Raw genomic sequence first — 15,424 nt, forward strand, 5'->3', positions numbered from 1 at the left:
TTATTTAATTAAATAGATTTTTTGTTTGTTTTATCTGAGTGTTCCAGGGTATTCTCTGAATGCCTTGAAGGCCCTGACGGTTCGCCACTGCAACACAGTGATATCTTCAAAGTATGTTTTACTGTATCATTAGCTAGGTACTGGTGCACTGGATTTACCCTGAATGTGTGTTTCTTTGTAAACAGAAACATGTGCCTATCAACCATTTGTAAAATATATTTTACATAAATTCAGCATTAGACATTCGCAATTACTCAACCCACATGTATTCATCCTTGAAGTATGTGTTTATCCCTCAAACCCAGGTAGCAACATGGTGCCCAGGCATCCAGCCCAAGGTCACACCTGCCCATCACTCTGGCCAACAGCTCATTAAAAACTACCCAGAATGCCTCAGCCAACTTAAGGTCACTTTGGCTTGCAGAAGTTAGCCTCACATTGCAATCCATCCCTGTCATGAAACTCATTCAACAGTGACGGGCCGAATGCTGTCAGCAGGTGTACGGAAGTCGTGCAAATACAGAAGAATGACAGAATATGACAGACGGCATTGATTACATGTCATATCACAGGGCTGCTTCTGCTGATGCTGTATTGGTGTTGTTTGCAAGGCATTTTGACTGGTTCAGATCCTTTTAAATATGCTGATTTTTTAACAAAAAGTGTCTGCAGGTACACTGAGTAAGTACACTAATAGGCTGCAGCAACAGGCACATCAATACAACAGAGAGCTTTTCAGGCACACACACACCAGAAAATGCAGGATATGGCATACGTTACCACTCATAACAATACAAACATGAATCCCCAGATTAGCTGCACTCTCTTTTCAGCACAGAGGCTTTATTCTGGCTGTAAAAGCCAGCACATTTCTATTCAGCTTTTGCAACCAGCCAGGTATAGACACATGGACAACATATTTTTGCATTTGCAGAGGTATTAAATGACTGGGACGAAGACAGAAGCAAAAGCCTTTCAGGGGAAATGGGTCACTCTGCTCAATGCCTTTCCTCTCCTCTGATAAACCCTAACCTCCACCTTGTCTGGACAAATGTTAATTTGAAATGGGGACAGGGCCATGATGACAGATACCCCGGCAGCAGACACCTGACCATTCTGCTCGCCCAACCGCAGGTCAACGTAATCAATGATGAGCCCCCCCGAGGTTGCATCCTGACACTGATTAATAGAGAGCGAGAGGAAAACCCAGTGCAGGGACAGAGGCTGACAGGAAAGGGATGATAAGAACAGTATTACCGCAGCCACTGCATCCAAGTTATTCACAACCAATTATCCTCAGCAGCTCTGCAGAGATCTTGTTTCTCACTCCCATATTGCTTTACTTCCCACTTCCCAAGGGCACAACGTGAAATACTTTATTGAAAAATAATTGATGACCGTGTGATTAATGCAGGAATCTTATTTTGGCTTATAACTGATAATAAAGTCATGGCACACAAAAAAGCATTTGTCCTCTATACTTGCGCAAGCCTTTAAATAGACAACGTGAGTAATTATGTTTTCAGTCCATGGGTGCTTTTAAATAAACAAAGGCTGATAAAATACTCTAATGCAACAAGTATTTTTAATCACAGCAGCTTTAATTGGTGTCCAGAATGCATCTCAGGTTGAACTAACATATGCATTGCCTGCTGAAACTCCTCTGTTGTGAGCATTTGGAGTATGTTGACTTTAAACTGCAATGACTAAACATTTCATAAGACACAAACAGAGAAAAATGTAAGGGAAAGAAGAAATAATGAATGGCCTTTGTCTTTCTCTCAACAACTGTTCAAATGCCCCCTCTAACCTTCATTTGATCCAGTGATTTGCCCAGGTGTAAATCTGAAGCAAGCCAAACCATTCCCTGACTTAAAGGTGGGGTAGGTAAGTTTGAGAAACCGGCTCGACACTTTTTGTTATATTCCATGGAATGCTGTTAACATCCCGATAGCAATGAATATCGGAAGTGCTTTGACAAAAAATCCATTAAAAAATGTGATCTGTGGAAGCCGTAGTACTGTAAAAAGCACGACCAATCATTTGAGCCGGGCCGGCTAAAATGACTGGATGGCCTACCTGCCTGTCAGCCTTCCATCTGTGCACAAACTTATCTCGTGCCCTCATTGGTCATGTGTGCGTTTGTGTGTGTTGGAGGAGGGGCTCTGTAAGGAAGTGGCAGATTTTTTCTCGCTGTGTATTTTCAAATTCTAGCGCACTCGAGCTGGTTTCTCCAAAATTACCTACCCCACCTAAACTCAGTCAATACAACAGATGAATTGATTAGCATGTACAGTAGACACGCACAAAAAACATTCTCAAGCCTCAATCAGCATCTGAAGCAACTACATGTTTGTCACTGCTCGTTCTTTCCTGAAATGCATCTTGAATGGAACTTGGTGACTGGCCAAACATCTCTGACACCCATCTCATTACTTATTATTTAGTTAAAGAAGCAGGGCATAGACAGAGGCAAAGGGAGAGTGATAGAGATTGAGACACATTATGTGTTGGCTTGTGGCTACATATCACAGACCAGGAAAAATTGACCAATAGGCATCTGGCTGCAGTGTTTCTGTGTAGCTGCGTGATACATGGCTTTAATTTGATACCACTCTCTATTAAGACCTAGGGAAAGGGAGGTACTTCCAGAAACAGAGTGAGTAGCTGGAGGAGCTCCATTTTAAATGTGTTCTCTGTCTCCCTATAATTGAACACTTCATTATCTGATTGGCTCTCTCCCTCTTTATATGTGTATTTGTTTGGTCGTTTGTCAGTTGAGAAGGACAGAGAGGAAACGTGCCTATACTTGGCTGCATCAGTGGGACCAGACCCACTCTGAAAATTACCCACAGCAGGAAGAGGATACATTTCAAGATATGGAATAGAATTCTTGCCATTTTCCCAGGCCTTTACAATCTGGTATATTTTAGGAAGGCTAAACTAGCAAGTTACTTTAAGGAGTGATAATATTGGGCATAGCTAATGTACTGATGGATTACAATATGTGTTTATCTTGTCTTTGAAACTATAAAAAGATGTCTGTGAGTGTGTATTAAATCAAGCGTTTTCATCAAAATACTACAAAAACAGTTTGTGTGTAAATAAAGACATTTCTTGTAACAGCTACAGTATTAACTGTTTTGTTGAGCATTGATTCTTACTTATCCTTTATAAATCTCTAGGTCTTTGAAATCAAATACAAAGTCAATTATTTACTATCAGATAACTACAGTGGTTATATTTGTCTCTGTCTAAACTCTTTTTTGTACCCATCTTAAAGTTGTAGTAATCCATCATTGGGTGCCGTGTCTCCTGACAGACTTTAATAGTGTTTGTCCTCAAAGCTGCTTCAGAGCAGTGGTTTCTTGCAGTGCACCATGGTCAGTCACCCCAAAACACTTCTTTGTCCAGCACCCAGCCCAGATTTCACATAGAACAATTTATATCAACATTCCTGCATTTTCTTTTGGTGTTTTTTGTATAACCCCTGTTGATCTCTCCGACGCTCCACGACTAATAAATCATACAACTATTTGACCTTGTGATGCTCCTATAAAAAGCAGAACTAAACTACATTGCCTAATGCTACATAGCAAAAGCTTTTCCCAAACAAGTGATTTTGACACTAAAATATATTATTCAACAGCAGTGAAAGTAAAAGGAAACTTACTAGGAGAGTCAAAAGAATTGGACGTGATAGAAATAAAGTCATGAGAAAAGTCCCCCCCCAGCTAAATATAGCTCATCATCCTAGAGCATGAGCTGTATTTAGGTTGGGCTTTCATCACTTATTAAGTCTTGTAAAGTTTCCTAGCACAGCGTAAGAAGGGATAAGGGACCTGGCACTGTGTAAGTACATGGGATAAGGAACAAATTAAAATCAGGGGGAAACATTGATTGAGGGGCCCATGCACTGACCCAACATTCCAATGTGTGTGCACTGTGCACATATTATCCCAGCTAACCTCACTCTGAAGGTCACCTTCACTATTAGTGGTAAATCAATTAGCATCACTCCCAGCTCTAGCAGATCATAAATCTAGGCCAGGTGCCTTGATGTGGCTTATAAATAGGCTTAAATGCTGCTGCATCCAGCCAACTCTTGCAGTGATAATAAATGTCATGTTCACTTGAGATGAAGATCATTACTGGTACTAACAATGTTGATGGAATTCAAGAAAACAAAAGTTTGGAAGTAATCTCACATGACTGTTCAGTACATCAAGGAGTAGGTTTCATGAGGTGAGGCATACACTGAGGTCTCAGTCAGCGACCATTAGGAAACAACCACTATACTACAACATGGATCGTTTTAGAAAAGATAATGATGAGCAAAAAGGATAAGACAGTTCAAGGACATTTTCGCTTTCAGCACAGCCTGCTTTGTAACATGCTGTTGTCTCATAAAGAGAGGGTACCAGTCACAGCACTGGCCCCGGTTTCAGAGGCCTGACACCCACACCCAGCACCCCAGTGGGATGACAGTATTGATGTGGCGTGTCTGCCTCACTGTCATCTCCTGTGATGGCCATGGTCCTAGCGGCTGTCAGGCATGTGCTTCCATGTGGAGATGAGTCATTTGAAATGTGGGGGAGACGCTGCCATTTCAGGAAGGCACTTTGATAGCAGGCTTTTGACTGCACACAATGATCGTGATTGGTTTCCAATGATTTCCTTTCCAAAAACACTGAGCTTCACTCAGATGAGCCCAAAACAAATGTAATTCCACACCGAAAAGAAGCAAAAGAACGTAGTTTGAAAGGTAAATATACTCACCGAGACCCTTTGGTGTGATTCCGCTGCTGTCTGCAGGGTTGACGGCCCAGTGGTAATACTTTAGCGTATGCATGAGCTGCAGCACAGTGCCCACTCGACGAATTGTGTTGTAGATGGTTGCCGTGCCAATGAACTCTGCAGAAAGGTATGTGTACAGAGAGAGCTGGACCTGGAGTGGAAACACACACACACACACATGTTATTAAGTGCAATGCGTAATTATTCTCCAAAAACGTATACAATGCATGCTAACTAAAGACATTCATCATGGTGGATTGCACACGGAGCAGATTATCACTGCAGGTTCATGGTATGGATGGCCAATGACCCTATATTTCTTAATGTCACAGTTGTCGCTGCTCCACTCTGTTCATTGATGATTAGCATTTCCTCTGTAATTAGCAACAGACCTGACAAGAATCCTTAATCCCACCACAGTCCTTATAGCTATAAGCAGCAAGAGCCTTTTCCCCTATCTCATAAATTATAGGATATTAAATTGAATGATATAAACGAATTATGATGAAAGGCGGCAGTGTGGTTATATGATGCGAACATGATGTGATGCGGTTTCAGGCTACTTAAATGTAACACTGGAAGTAAGTGATCGCCATGCTGTTTGTAATGTTATTTCCATGAGAACAGAACAGTAAAATGCACTTACAAAATCGTATTTGTCTACTAGGACAGGGTCGGTAGGCGCACTTAATTCATTCATATATTGCATGCTCCCATCATTCACACAGCTGGCTCTCCATACCCTGTGCAGCTCGAGGATGGGAACAGAGGAAACGTGGACTTTGTAGCATGTCCTAAGGGAAAGAGCCAGGGTAGCTCTCTGTGCCAATGTAGCTACACTTGGTCTAACCCATTTCATTAGCTCACGCTTTTTCTCATTTTCCTCTCTCTTTCTCTACGCTCTATTTTAAAGGAGTGTTGCATTCAAGCCTAGAGACACTTTTGTATATATTTCCTCTTTTTATTTATTCATAGTTCGGCCCATCAGCAGAATTCCTGAAGCAAATGCATTCGCCACACAAACTCAACTCCTTTGATATACCTCATCCCGGTTTCCATGGGTCATTATATAAAATGGAAAGAAGGAGGCTCTTTCAAAAACTTTGAAGACAGGAAAGTGGAAGCAAGTGATGACTTGTCAATGACTTATACATGTTAGAATATGTCTGGGGTATGAGCTCCACTACACTGCTCAGACACTTGGCTCTGGCTGGGTCAATTTCATGTGGGCACCAAATCCAAACTGTGTTAAGCGAAAACAGCATCAAGTCATGATAATACTTTTTTTTTTTTTTTTTTCCTTTTGTTCATAAATACATTACCTCTTTTAAATCAGCACAGCTCTCCACTTTAAATGTAGTATATCATATTTCTCATATGTAAATATTGTTTATTTGTTATAATAGTCTTAAAATAGTTGTTTTAAATGACAGTCCTATTTTGTTCTTCTTCATTTAGTTTTGCTACATATTCTTCTTTCTATGTCATCGTATGCACCACATACACCAAAGCAAATTCCTCTTATGTGTCAACCTACTTGGTAATAAGACCGATTCTGAAATGTTAGTTAAACAAATTATAAAAACATGGGTAGATATTATTATTTATTTTTCCACCTACACATACAAACAAGTGCCATCAAGAATCTTACCAAACTGAAACTTTGACTACCGATAAGTGTAATACAAGCTATCAACACTGAACACTTTAAACCACATTTCCAGAAGTATGATGTAAAGGATTCTTGAAGCCTTCTGTGGTTGAAAGCTCCTGATATGCATCCACTTCAACTCGAAGGCTCAGAACACTTTTCCCTTAGAGGCTGGATTCCCTGAGAGCTCACCTTGGCAGGGGTGTGGATCCAAATGGCTGCATTGAACAGGATGTGGTCACACAGCTGCTTCAGCAGGGGGGCCCCGTGTGCCAGGCTGTCCAGATATTTAGCAAAGGACAGGAATTGCTCTAATACAGCCCTGGTGATGTGTGCACGTGATGACTGTAGGAAGAAGCACAAGGGCATGTTAAACAATAATAATATGTCCCATCCTATTCTGCGTTAACCATGTATATATTCTTCTGATTCTGACTGACTTACTAATAATGAGACCAACACCCCATAGTAACTGTTAATGAAATGTTTCTTTGCAGTACCCATCAGTAGTAAACACCTTAATGTTACAAAAATACATCTGTAAATTATACAGTGGTCAATAACAGGGGGGAATATCGACCATGTCCCTTAATACTATCCGAGCAAATCCAAGCAGTATTAATCTGATGTTTCTCAAGTGAGAATTAAGTAGTTAAATGTTAATAGAATAAAATAGAGTGATGTGGAGATAATTTAACAGGCGTATTGAACATACAGTGTATGTTTTTTTGTATTAAAGGGATATATTATACATATTCAGGTATATCATTTTAGTTTGGGTTACTGCTATAACATCTGTAAACTGTAAGCTATAATGTTTATAAAAAAATACTGTCTGTCTTGTCTTAACTACTCTCTGTGCTTTTTTGTCATTCGAAATGTTTGTCAATTCCCATCTGTGTAGGCTCATTTAAAGGATTACTTGGTGCTGTCGATTATTCTTATGTTCTGTTGCAGCCAGATAGCAGGTTGGCATACTGTAAGTGACGCATTGATCTGTTTAGTTATAAACCTCAATACAATATTGAAACTAAATTACGAAATGTTTCAGAAACTTGCAGGATATGTCACTTTACGTATACTGTTACCACCCCTTTCTGAAACCTGTTCTCTGCCCAGTGGGGAACTTGGTGAGGGCAGGAGAGAAGGAAAATGAAGGCAATGGGGGGAGAGTATGTGTGGCATAAACAGATCACCAACAGATGGTACGATATGTGGAAGCGTGAAACCTGGCAGCGGGAAGGAAGCAAAAAAAAAAAAGCGCAGCTCTCAGATGCCGACTGTCTGGCTGTTAGTTAACAGCAGCTGAAGCCAGCAGGCTGGCCAGTCACTGAGTGACAAAGTGGAGTCCTTTCTTAGAGCTCCGAAAGAGCCCACACTCTAGGGAGGCCTGCAAGCTGCTAGATCTGCATCACAAAATGGGTAAATAAAGATTGATGCGGTAAGAGAGAAAGGGGAAGAGAATTAGTTCTTCCTCTAGCTCTGTTTAGTTCAAAGACACATTCAGGACTCTGCTACAGGGGATGGGAGATCAGACTGTTGACAGGCCTTGGAGAGTGCAGGCAAGATACAGTGCACCTTGATAGTGGGAAAGTTAAAAGAGGTTTCAAAAGCAGATGGGCTTGTAAGTAAAAAAAACTCTTATTCATCACAGTAAACTTCAAATCACAGTTCAAAGGGAGAAAAAACATGCTGTGATGAGTATATTATATGGATGCGGGGAAATCGGTTAATATAGAAATGACAAGTTATTGTAAAGTGATGTGTCACTGAGGTTAGGAAATATTTTCAATACGTAATGGAGGCTCTGCCACACCTTCTCTAGCAGGTATCCAATCACCAAGAAGCCCTTCCCTCCCAGCATCTGCTCCTGCATGGCCACAGAGCTCTTGAGCAGCTCAACCAGAAAGGCCAGGAGAGTGGCACTGAAAAAGAGGAAGACATAACATTTCACACAGGAAATACAACATTCATCTATTCACACAGTCATTAGGTGCTGAAGGAATGAATCTATAAACAGCATCAGCATGAGGACACAGTTTGGCAGAGGCAGGATAAACAAGGTCATTTCAGAGGATGCCAGCAGTCAGCTGGGACTCCCAGCCCAATACTTTCATCCTTCTTGAAGAAGAAAGAGAAGAAAGCCTGGGCGCGTTGAGGGTCTCTCTAGGGAGAGTGGTCTGGGGGGGGCGAATTGAACCAGGGTGTGTGTTAGGTAAGAAAAAAGCGTTCATGGGGACAAGGCAGTGCTCTGAAGACGTTGCTTTTTTCTTTGTTGGAGGGCTTTCCAGTTGAAGCATTTGGCTGAGTGACAGTGGTGCTTAGTGACACTTCTTAATCGGCTTTCCCCCGCATCCTCTAGCGGCCTCCGCTCTAGCCCAACAATCACAAGGACACAATCACTCATGTGCCGGCTGGTCCATAGATACTGCACATACACCGCATACAAACTCATACAGTGAATGTGAACTTCGCTCTGCTCTGTGTTTGTTTGTCTACCTTGTTAGTTTGCAGTTGCTCCTTTCTTGCTTGTTGCTCCAACTGAGCCATGGACAAAATATTGTGACAGTGATCTCCGTGTGCTATTGGTTTAGCCTCCGGTACTTCACTGCAAACACAGCTACCTTTCAATTTTTCAGAACAGTAGCGACTCATATCACTGCTGGTTTGGAATTGGAGTGATTGGAGTAACATGAGATGTTTTATCAAAAGGACCATTTTTGTGATCTCTATTCCGGGATGCTGTAGAGAAAAGCCACTGCGCATTGACTGCCATTTGAGAGAGTGAATTGTTTGCATAGGCTTTGAATTCCTCAGCTCTACAAGCTTTAGAAGGACTCAAATGAAAAGCCAAGACAAGGACAAAGCAAGTATTGCAGAGAATGACATACTGTGAGGAAAAGACCCTTGACATGCTAGTGAGGGAGAAACAGGGACAGAATTGAGGGAGGAGAGGAGACTACAGAGCCAGAGAGCTTTGGGCATCAGGGGGTTGAGCTGCTGTGTGGCCACACCCGCGTCTCTCTGCTACTGCTGTCCTCAAACTAACACAGGATTAGAGCACAGCTCAGACTGCATCCAGGGCACAGTGGGGAAGCTTTGGACTGACCAGCTCAGGACGACAGCGATGAGAGGAGTCCAAACCAGAGAGTAGAGATAATAATAATAAAAACTGGACTACAGCTTGACCAAGGCTGGTTTTATAAGCAGGCAGTGGTTTATTTTGGATACATTATTATTTTGCAATTCAATGGTTCTAATACATTCAGATTTACCAAAAGTAAGATAACTTTGTGCTGTAACAACATGTGTACTTCTTACCATACAGTGGGTTCCACCTGGCTATCATTCAGCTGATGGTAGTCCAGCTGAGCGAAGAGTGGGAACAGCACCTGTATCCCACCAATGGAGTGGATGGCACTGTGGATGGAGTGAGTCCCTGTGGCTTTTACATCCTGTGAAGATAATAACATAAACCTTAATAATGACAATTCAAAATGCGTGCACCGGAAATTAATTTAATTCTATGAGGGTGGCACAGAGTTAAGAATGGGCTTGGAGCAAAGCAACTGACCTGTAGCATAAGGGCGTGCGGTGAGTGCACAAAGATGGAGGCATTTTCTTTAGGCGAGGACTGCAGGCAGAGCTGGGCGTCAGTGGCCTTGGCATTATAGGTGAAGGCGATGGAGCTGGCCAACTTACCATCATACAACACCTGCTTGTGATGCTCTGCTAAGTGAATGTCACTCTCTGACTTAAACTTAAAAGTGCTCTGGAAAAAAAAGAGAGAGAAAATGGGTGAGAAAAAGGGAGAGATAAAGATATTCACATAGCTCCTTTCTACACTTGCACCCCATCAGTGTCTCTTTGTCGTTATCTTTTCTAATTAAAACTTTATTAAAAAATATCCATTCAAGAATGAAAAATGACAGGATGTTTTTTTTTTAGTAGCAACGACAGGTTTAAAGAGGGCAAGATTTATGTATTGGTGCAGAGTAAATTAAAGAGGCCCTGTTATGCTATTGAGATTTTGCCTTTATTACTGCAGTGTCTTATATAGGTTTTTGAGCATTTAAATGATCTGCAAAAGCTACAATCTCAAAGTTCTCTCCATATGGAGCTTCTCTCCCACATAACACCCCCCTTCCTTAAACACCTTGATTGGACGCCTTTATTTACTTCACTAACATAGTGACATTACATTACTTCATTACATGTTACTTGTTAGACGCTTTTACCCAAAGCGACTTACATACTCAATTTGGGTGAAGTGTCTTGCCCAGGGACACAACGACATGCTGACTGCAGTGGGGTTTGAACCTGTGACCCCCTGATCCGAACACAAACGCAAAACCAACTGCACCACACGCCACCCTGACATCACTACGTAACACTCGCGCTTCTATTGACCAGTGCTCCAACACATTGGCTAAGGGGCGGGACGTCTCTAAGCAGTTGACCAATCACAACAGAGCCGGGCCAGCTAACCAATCAGAGCTGATTGGGCTCTGGTTTCAGACTGAGGGTGAAAAGAGGGGCTGCAGCACAGGCAGTATGAGAAAAATAAAGAGCTTTTTGAACATTAAAGCATGAAAACGTGTCACAATAGATAGAGGCACAAAATACAAATATGAACCAGAACATGAGCATATTAGGGCCATTTTAGAGTAAATTACTTTCAACAACACAAAGCAATCGTGCAAAGGCTTTTAAGCAAACCGTTTTTAGAACAATTTACAACTTAGCACAAGTTCTTGTCAGGGCACGTAGATAATTGAAGCAGTATAGATTTACATTGTCTAATAAAAGCTTCATTCAAGGTGCAAGAAAGAAGGAGGCAGGGGCCGTTATTCCGTTTCCAATAAAGAAGGCATCAAATATAATAAAAAACAGATTTTATTTTGCAGTGCACACATTTAAATTTGATCTTTGTATTTCACAGGGGACATATACAAGTTTATTGTTATGATATGAAAGTACAAATCTTTTCTCGGCTGGTTTAATTTTGTTTCACTTTTAATCCCTGTGGCTAGTGGATGGTAGTCTGTAGTTCTACAGCTGAACATAATGATAAGAAGGAACAGGGACTGATAAAAGTTGGTTTAGTACCAGAGGGGACTGTTAACTGCATTAAATGTAACCCAGCCATTTACTAGCCTGTCCTATAGCAATCCTGAACCAAACACAGTCACTGCTGAGTTCTCTTTAGTGAGCTATGACTGCACTCTCTTACCTAGCACACATTAAGATGAATCGTTTTTTGGTATTATTTTTCTTATTTACTGTTCAAATACTTTCCACTAACGGAACAGGTGAACATAGGAGAAGAGTTTACTGAGTGTGGCTCGAAACACCGACAAATAAAGATAAGCTGTCTGTAATTGATTGTGTTCCCTTACATCCAAAGTAATCAGACTTTGAGTCAAAACAGTGTGCTACAGTAACACCTGCTGAGATCAGTATTCTATTGATTTATCAGATTTCTTTATTGAATTTTGGCTCACCACCCTCATACCAGAGAGAGAGAATAGCCACATGAAATGTGAATAAAGTCGAGATACATTTATAAAACCAATAGCACCACACATTCATATGTTTCAAGTTGTTGTTCTAACTTTACATGCTTTACAGGTCAATTTCTTCAGTTGGGAAACCTTTTTTCTTATTATTTTCCCAGAACCGAGTGTGGCTAAAATCTCCAAATCTTAACGACAGTAACACATACCTACACTGGTAACTTAAATGGTATTGGTTCTTAACACACATATGAAGCCATTGAATGACTATGTTAAAATAACTGGGAGTTCCATTAGTCAGTGCCTTAGTAACACATTCATTATTGCAGATATAACAAACAGCTGATCAATAACAGACAGGTCTTCATTTACTCAATCAATTAACTGTGGAAAGATAAGGTAAATTAATCTGTCAATGCAGTGTGAATGGAACATGCTTAATGAGGAAATTAAGTCCTTTAACCAGGCAGGTTGAATTATTAATGAATGAGAGAAATGTTTTTGTTTTTTTAATCCCTCTCCGACTCGTGGATGATGATAAAATAACAAGAGACAGAAGCTGAAGTAACAGTGAGGAAAGAACCATCTGCTCCGAAAGGGACTGTAGATAAATACAGTATGTTACGCAACACAAGCAAACTGGGTTCATGCATCTAAAGCATCTAAATCTGGACTGCTTGTTTTCAGTTGGGTAGTAAGTGGATAAAAAGGCAAGCTGACTCAGAGTTTCAATTGTACAATCATTGTGAAATCTATTCTGAATGCATATGTAAGTGCAGCATTTAAGAAGGTGGCAAGCTTTGACATAACACATGAAGTGATTCACATTATTCTTAATAGTAAACTGTATATTTCAGCTTGAAATATTACACAACACTAAATGTAAATTATCTTGTTTTGAAGGTTTTTTAAATATTAATATGTTACGTTTTCTGATCCTAGAACCTAATCCTCTGGGTTTCAGATTTGACTAGATTGGCAAATTAGTCCCTTTTCCAAATCGATGTTGGTCAAAATCCATGTACATTTACTGTTTTTATATCTGTTCTGTTGCCTGGCAGCATTTTTCCAGGATTTTCCAGGAGAGAGTTGAACCACATTTAATGATGTATCTTCTTTCAGTCAGACAATGATAAGGCATAAGAAGTATTCTGTTCATCTTCAATGATCAAGTCCACACAGCAGCATGCATCTCATCAAGTAGTCTCTAACATCCTTCAAAAGGTCCTACTCATGAAACCCAACTGACAAGAAATAACAAGCTCCAGTGCCCTGCACTTTAGTGGGAGCCCTGCCACAGTGTGGACATAATTATCTCATGGTTCACGGCTACTGTAACAAACCTGTAGTTTTACAGTATCTTTCAACAAGTCAGCCAGTCACATACAATATTTTAAGCACAGCTGCCCTCTTTCTCTCCCAATGCCAAAGGCTGTTGTGGACCAGGGGAATCACAACAACTCCCTAACAGTAATAGGCAGACACTACCATGCTCCAATGCTACAGCTGCTGCCATCATAGCAAGACTAAACAATGCACAATTAGATCTTTCTCAAATAATTCATAATATCCAATACAGATACAAAATGTGCTCAGTATTGACTTAATGTTTAAACTAATCCAGGGAAATGTATCATTGCAAGGCAGAGACATTTGGAACAGCTTTGCTATTTTCCCATGATTGAAATTACTTTTAAAAAGTCTCAATCATGTATACAATGATCTACGATGCAGATGAAAACAACATCAAACTGCTTTTAACACTTTCTATAGCCTATAGTGGAGCTATGGTGGTAGTGTTCAAACATTTGTAATTGTAAAAAAGGACTAAGAAGATGTCTATTGACTTTAGCCTATTTTCTAGAAATAGCATTGGCAGGTATTAGGGATGCTCCGATCGCCAATTTTGGGGCCGATCCCCGGAATCAGTATCGGCAGCCTGTATCGTCTCATGCAGCTCACTGATCCAGTAAATGAGTGACCAGAAAGTCAAGAATACATGTATTTATAACTAGTTTATCTTGTTCCAAAGGTAGATAAAATAGCTAAGTGTGTTAGGTCTAACTCTTAGTATGTGTTTTGCTCCGCTCACCGGTCCGATACAGCGGGTGGAGCTGCAGGATTTCTGCTTCACACACGTTGCATATGGCGCTATTTTATTGTCATTTTCGGAAACCTTAAAATACTGCCAGACCGGTGAAGCCATTTTGGCGAGATTGTTTTGCCGCGCACAGAGAAAAGTGTCATGTATTTTACGTCATCATTTTACGTCACGCGATCGGCTCTCGCGATCGACATTTTTAGAGAGCAAGGCGGCCGATCGATCGGAGCAACCCTGGGCTAGCAGCATCCCTGGGCTAGCAGCAGTGTTTCCCATACATTGATTTATTTGTGCGCCACAAATGGATCTCATCAAAAAACAAAACATTATTATTATTATTCTTTTCTTTTTTCTTTTTTTTTAAAGATAGAATCAAATTCTGTGGGAAACACTGTATGTGTTGGCCTGAATGCTATCTCCAAAGGCTGTGAGCCTGTCATCTAATGCTCTACATCAATATTGTATTATTGGATGGCCTCTTCTCAGAGATAACATTTGTCTTCCCTGACAGGGAGGACCGGGACCGTGCAGCTGCTCAATCTCATCAACAGCAATCTGGGGTGCATAGTGTTGGCACAAATTCAATGGGCTAATCTGACTCATGTAGAACGCATATGGTAGTGATGATAGAGGGCAATACAGATAAAAGCCTCAATGTATTATTTGAAAAGTGGACATAAAGTAATTGGTATAATTGTCTTGACTTGTCAATTTGCTGACTTACATGTTGTGTTTTATGATTAACTTTATAACTCCAGATCATGCTATTACCCAGACCTGGACAAATAAGTAATTCCCCAAAGTAAAAACATTTGTTTAAGAATATATGCCAGTATCCACTTTTAATGTTGTGAGGCAATTCCCTTGTATGACTCTCAGCTCACAATTTCTTTGACTTTCCCCAAATCTTATGAACTCTGCTAAAAAAGCAGTGATGACTGTCGCACTTCTGTCAGTGTCAATAGAACTAACCCTGTCTCTTGATGTTATCAACAAATGTCTGGGAATGTCAAGTGAGTGAAAAAACAATGGCAATATAGAGCAAAATGAGTTGAAACTTCAAATGAAATCAGGAGTCCATCTTGGTTTGGAGTGCAATTTCCATACAGCAATATGAGAAGAGCCCAGGGATCAGATTCTACTTACAGGTCTGTCAGATTTTAAACCATAAATCATATAGTGCGGTAGAAATCGTAACCCTGGGCAACAATAATCTCTGCATTTCGACTAACCGCCAAAGTTACAGTTACACTCAACACAGTATGTTAGCAAGGGGGAGCATGTCAGACATCAAACATGGATGAGAGGATCACGGATCAGAAAATAAATCATGCATTAGCTCAGATGGGGTTTTTTTTC

At 40.6% G+C, this 15,424-nt stretch overlaps 1 protein-coding gene across 2 annotated transcripts in view; it reads right to left on the reverse strand.

Annotated features, from left to right (window-relative positions):
- nbeab (neurobeachin b) overlaps positions 1–15,424 on the reverse strand; it is a 196,152-nt gene that overhangs the window by 119,678 nt on the left and 61,050 nt on the right. For both annotated transcript variants that reach the window (XM_079676160.1, XM_079676159.1), the window contains exons 9-13: positions 10,023–10,220; positions 9,770–9,903; positions 8,265–8,373; positions 6,641–6,793; positions 4,780–4,948 (exon numbers count right to left, since the gene is read on the reverse strand). In XM_079676160.1, coding sequence (XP_079532286.1) covers positions 4,780–4,948; positions 6,641–6,793; positions 8,265–8,373; positions 9,770–9,903; positions 10,023–10,220 — 763 coding nt within the window. The remainder of the gene's footprint in view (positions 1–4,779; positions 4,949–6,640; positions 6,794–8,264; positions 8,374–9,769; positions 9,904–10,022; positions 10,221–15,424) is intronic.

Source organism: Notothenia rossii (assembly GCF_949606895.1).
Source record: "Notothenia rossii genome assembly, chromosome: 4".
In the NCBI taxonomy this organism is placed as follows: Eukaryota; Metazoa; Chordata; class Actinopteri; order Perciformes; family Nototheniidae; genus Notothenia; species Notothenia rossii.